General features: G+C 34.4%; 1 protein-coding gene across 1 annotated transcript; it reads left to right on the forward strand.

Moving 5' to 3' along the window:
• The first annotated feature begins 202 nt into the window (after positions 1 to 202).
• On the forward strand, positions 203 to 2198 carry LOC102629694 (cytochrome P450 78A5-like). The gene is made up of 2 exons (XM_006484121.4): positions 203 to 1247; positions 1343 to 2198. Exons 1-2 carry the CDS (start codon positions 300 to 302, stop codon positions 1958 to 1960), a joined length of 1566 nt encoding a protein of 521 aa, XP_006484184.1. The 5' UTR covers positions 203 to 299; the 3' UTR covers positions 1961 to 2198.
• The last annotated feature ends 3586 nt before the right edge of the window (positions 2199 to 5784 follow it).

The following is a 5784-nucleotide window of genomic DNA, read 5'->3' on the forward strand; positions in this document are numbered from 1 at the left end:
TGGTCCTGTTCTTTTCAACTCCACAAATGAAAAAAGAAAATTACAAAACAAAGAACATAACTCTTGCGATTTGTATCCGTCAAAAAACAATAAACTTTTGCAATTTATAGTACTATTCAACCAGGGTTAATTCTTTTACTATGGTTAAGTTATTCTTCAAAACCGCCAACCCAGCTGCTATTTAACCCACTCGTTTCACTCTCTTTGTTTCTCGCGAGTTACCAGCAACTACCTTTTCCGTTCTCTCTTCTGCATAAACGTGAAAGCCTCTGTCATTGCAAACGATACGCGTTTTCGAAATGTCACCGGAATACCACCTTTTGTTTTTTGAGTATGGTCTTGTAAGCTTTGAATCTTTCCTTTGGGTTGTGTTCTTCATGGCCATTTTTGCAGTCTGGCTATCACCTGGTGGACTCGCCTGGGCTCGTGCTAGAGCCAAGGCTCCGAAATCAATTGCTGGTCCGACAGGTTACCCGCTCATTGGTTCACTCACTGTGTTCGTGGGTTCAACTCCTCACCGTGTCCTTGCCAAGCTCGCTACAGCCTTCAGGGCCGTGCCTTTAATGGCTTTTTCCGTGGGGTTGACTCGGTTTGTTATTTCCAGTGAACCTGAGACTGCAAAAGAGATTCTGAGTAGCCCTGCTTTTGCTGACAGGCCGGTGAAGGAGTCTGCTTACGAGCTGTTGTTTCATAGAGCAATGGGTTTTGCTCCATACGGTGACTACTGGAGGAACCTCAGGAGAATCTCAGCTACCCATCTGTTTAGCCCCAGAAGAATCGCCGGGATTGAAAGTTTCAGGCGTGAAGTGGGACTCAAAATGGTGGAGCAAGTGAAGTCTTTGATGGCGGGAAATGGTGAGGTTAAGGTTAAAAAGGTGCTTCACTTTGCATCTCTTAACAATGTCATGATGTCTGTGTTTGGTAAAAGATATGATTTTGACGAATCGGAAGGACTCCTGCTTGAGGAGCTGGTGAGTGAAGGGTATGAGCTGCTAGGAGTATTTAACTGGAGTGACCACTTTCCTCTGCTGGGTTGGCTTGATTTGCAAGGTGTGAAGAAAAGGTGTCGGATTCTGGTCTCAAAAGTGAATGTGTTTGTTGAAAAGATAATACAAGAGCACAGGTTGAAGAGGACTGCTGGTGTTTCGGATGATCACAAAATTTGTGTCGGTGATTTTGTTGATGTCTTGCTTGATTTGGAGAAAGAAGCCAAGTTAAACGACTCTGATATGATTGCTGTTCTTTGGGTATGTTTCATATTTTCTCATTCTTCATAATTTGGCTTTTGTCGTATTATGTTTGTAGTTTCTTTCCTTTTTAATTATATTGTGTTAATCCGCAGGAAATGATATTTAGAGGAACAGACACAGTTGCTATCCTGCTGGAGTGGATCCTAGCAAGAATGGTATTGCACCCTGAAATCCAATCAAAAGCTCAGGCTGAAATTATTTCTGTTGTTGGCAACTCAAGGCCTGTGCAGGATTCTGACATCCCTAGCTTGCCTTACCTTCAAGCTATTGTGAAGGAGACTCTCAGGATTCACCCACCAGGCCCTTTACTCTCATGGGCCCGCCTTGCCGCACGCGATGTTTATGTCGGTGACAACTTTGTCCCCGCCGGAACTACTGCCATGGTCAACATGTGGGCAATCACTCATGATCCAAGAGTCTGGGCAGAGCCGGAGAAGTTCAAGCCTGAGAGGTTCATTGAAGAGGACATAAGCATCATGGGATCCGACCTGAGGCTGGCTCCTTTTGGCTCAGGCAGGAGGGTTTGTCCTGGAAAAGCAATGGGTTTGGCCACTGTCAATCTCTGGTTGGCTCAGTTGCTGCAGAGCTTCGAATGGGTGGCTTCCGATGAAGCAGCAGCTAACGTGGACTTGACGGAAAGCTTGAAACTTTCCATGGAGATGAAAAACCCCCTAGTTTGCAAAGCCATTCCTAGGGAGCAGCTGGTCTGATCGGTTAATCTTTAAGCTTTGCGGGCTCCCAAGTTTAGATCATAACACGATAGATTGTGTTATAGCAAAAGTAGTTGGCTAATGTTACTGCACTGTCGCTCATGGTTGTGCTTAAGCTTAGTTTTAGTTTTTGTGTAACAACAATAAGTTTAAATCTTTTGCCGCATTGTGTTCCAAGTTTAACGTCGTAATGCATTGTACACGGATATTAATCTTAAGAATTGAAGTTTTATGTGAATAGATCTTAATTTTTACGTAATGGTTTAGTTTGTTCAGTTTTGAACATTCAAAAACACACAACACCAATCGCGTGTTAGGGCTGAGTTAATTATCAGGTGAACGGTGAATACAATATGAAACCTGCAGGTTGATTACTCATGAATTTGTTTTGGTTACTTACTGTGTAACCGGTCCGTGAATTATTCATAATATTCTACGAGCCATGCAAAGAACGGCTCTTTTTAAATATTGCTTTATACTGAATTGATAGCAATTGCTTTTAGTCCTGGCGTTTTTGTGAGAAATCTTAGAATCTCTCCCTATAATACGTTAAAGTTATAAACAAATAAATGATATTATGATCAAAGGATTAGTATGTGAAGGGTAGATATAAAATTTAACTCTCACACATCTATTAATTGGTTAAATTATGTTAAATGTATTCTAATTTTTTTATATTTTAATTTATAACGGCTCAAAAATAATAAATTGAAAATTTTGGGTGAGGATATGATGGATAGTAAATGGATGAGAAGTAACCTTTTAAAAAGGGTGAAAGTCAATTTAGACCATATATTTTTTAAAATATCTCGAAATATTTTTATTGTTATTTTTTATTTCTTTTAACTTACTTTTACAATGTTATTCTTTTATAATAATTTTTTTAGATATTAATAAAAAAATAATTAAATTATTAATTTAATCTTTAAAAAAATTATATTATTTTTTTGTAAGTACTGTTTGCACACTCAGTAGTTTGTATACATTTTTGACAATTAAAATTAATATAAATATTTATTTTTATTTTTTAAGATTAAATTTTTAATTTAATTATTTTATTTTTATTAATGTCCAAATAAAAAAATTATTATTAAAGGATAATATTGTAAAAGTAAGTTAAAAAAATAAAAAGTAATGATATGGGTATAAAAAGTAATGAAAAAGTTTAAGATTGATATCCATTTAGTCCTTATAATTTTAAAAATATTATATATATTTAAAAATATCAAACTTTTTCATAATATGGATATCTCCTTAGTTTAGTAGTCTTTGGTGTGATTTATTTAATGACAAAATATTTATTTAATCTTATTTTTAAAAAAATATGAAATAAAATTCAGGAATATTTTTTAAGGTAAAAGCAATACAATCAACATTTTAAAGTGAAAAATATACGCACTATAATTTGAAAAGATTTATGTACACAAAAAGAACGAAAAAGAACTCAAAACTGACATTCATCTCATCCAACTCCAAGGTTAAAATCAAAACTCACCTTTATGAACAATTGTAAAGAAGAGGAGAAAAAAAAAATCACTGGGCCTCCATGGTGGTCACTAGAGTTCTTCGTCACTATCAAACATCAATTGAATCTGTGATGAAATGAAACGATAATAGGCATAATTTGAGGCATAACTTACACTTTTATTTGATATTATTTTATGTCATTTTTTGAAGTTTGTAGATTAACCAACCTTCTACAATATGATTCTACAACCTAATGAAACCATTCTTTCCGAGGGTCCGACGAGGTCGTGGTCATAGTCGTGGTCATGGAGAGCATCCGTGTATCCCTAGATATTGGTGGTACAATCGACATATTGTTTATCGTATCTTTTCTGATTTACCATGCAAATGGATACCTTATAAACATCTTTTATTTTTGTCGCCATTGTGCTGCATAATTTAGATACTCTTAATCTTATATTGGCCAGAAAAACAATCAATGGATCGTCCATTTATCATCTATATCTACCCGCCTTTATTCTCACTTTCCATTTTTGTATGCATAGTTGTCTCTTGCACAGTGCACGGCCTTTCACTCGTCCTCTTAGAATTTATTAAATGGTAAATGAGAATCGTGGTTGCTGCTATTACCATTCATATATTTTACAAAGTGTTGTTCCTTCTTTAATCTGATCGAAACAACCCAATAACGTGTAAAAAAAAAAAAAAAAGTTATGAGAAAACGATGAGATTCTATGTTAGTGGTTGTGGCTTTAAAAATTTGTTAGTCTAGTATTTCCCATATTTAGAATTTCACTTTAACGTTTTGGAAAGCACCTTGCCTTACTGCAGCACCTTTCAAATGATTGAAGAAAGGAATAAGAACCCGAAGCCTCGAAACACACATGGTCACGAGTCTTTTTGGTGAAGAGACTCATCTTCTTTAGAAATCGGAATATATATATCTGTAAAAACATAATTTGTTCTTCGGAACGCTATCTAACTTTGCATTTGTTAAAGGAGAAAAGCAGATGCAATTGGTATTTTAGATTTGGATATCCAAACCAATGTACACTTTGATTGCTGTCTTCAGTACTTTTCTTATTCTTTCGTCTCCTTACTGTTCTTTTTCTTCTCCTTTTTTTTTTTTTTCTATTTTATTTGTTAACGTACGTTATATAGGAATGATTTTTGTTTTTAAATTAAACAAACCACAGTTGGAAGTGTGCCATAAAACTCTCTCAGCCCTACCATACCAAAATTGCTAGATAGTTACTAATTCTTGTTCTAGCATTGTTCGGATCCCCGTCACATGAGTGAGGAGGAGATTGAGTTGTCAGGAGATTAAATAAAGAGATTATAAAATTAAATTCTAATTTGAATCTCATTAAAATGAAAAATATAAAAAAAATCCAAAACAATTAAAATTTAAAAATTGTATATGTCAAATGGGATGGCATATTTGAGATGGAAAAATTTAGTAAACTACCGAATAAATATGATGTTATTCGTACTTTTTTTTTTCTCGCATATGGTCACTTAATTTGAATTTAATTCAATGATTATGTCCCAACTAAATTGTATTTGTTCATGCTGGAAAATTCCAAATTCCCCCTCAAATATAAGTTGCCAAAGAATTAAATATATTAATCGTGTTAGTGTAAGGTAGTTAAGTGTAATGTTTTTAAATTTAAAAGAGATAAGTCTTACAATCTATTTGAATTTGGGTGTATGCGTTTCTAACTTATATTTGTAGGAGAAATCTGTAATTTTCCCTTATTCATATTTCTTGGTTTATGATGACGAATTATAAAATACATCAGAGGTAATACAACCAACTAATGCATGTGTAACATGTGTAATCGAATTTAATATAATTACCACTTGTCTATTGATTTTTCAAAATAAATGTACACGTATGATAGCATCATTACTTATTATATAGATGACATAATACCTCTAATTTATTATAATATTTCTCTTCAACTTGAATTAACTAATTCACACACACACACGATAATACTATGAGCGGGGAATATATCCTAGCTACACGTGAAAATGACATGATGCTCAAGTGATATAAAGTTTACACTGTCAATTTTCCCGCATCTCTATATAATTTTGAGGCGAACAAACAATATATGTACATACACATATACACTGCTTCTTGATTAACCACAGGCATCTGTATACTCTGCCGAGGACCATTTCCAAATGACACCTTTATTAGTGCTGAAAGCCCGAAAGTAAGTTAAATCAACTTCACAGACCGTACGTAATTGCACTCTTTCACTTTCAAAAGAACGAACAATCAAATAAATAAATGGATTACATTCTGTCAAGATTACAGAATATATATTTCCATACCGATCCAAATA

The sequence above is a fragment of the Citrus sinensis genome, chromosome 4 (genome assembly GCF_022201045.2).
Source record: "Citrus sinensis cultivar Valencia sweet orange chromosome 4, DVS_A1.0, whole genome shotgun sequence".
Lineage (NCBI taxonomy): Eukaryota > Viridiplantae > Streptophyta > Magnoliopsida > Sapindales > Rutaceae > Citrus > Citrus sinensis.

What these genes read in the sequence shown, in the direction of transcription:
- LOC102629694 (XM_006484121.4), top strand. Translation starts at nt 300, where the DNA reads ATGTCACCGGAATACCACCTTTTGTTTTTTGAGTATGGTCTTGTAAGC. An exon ending in ATATGATTGCTGTTCTTTGG is followed by an intron (nt 1,248 to 1,342) that starts GTATGTTTCATA and finishes GTTAATCCGCAG; the next exon opens with GAAATGATATTTAGAGGAAC.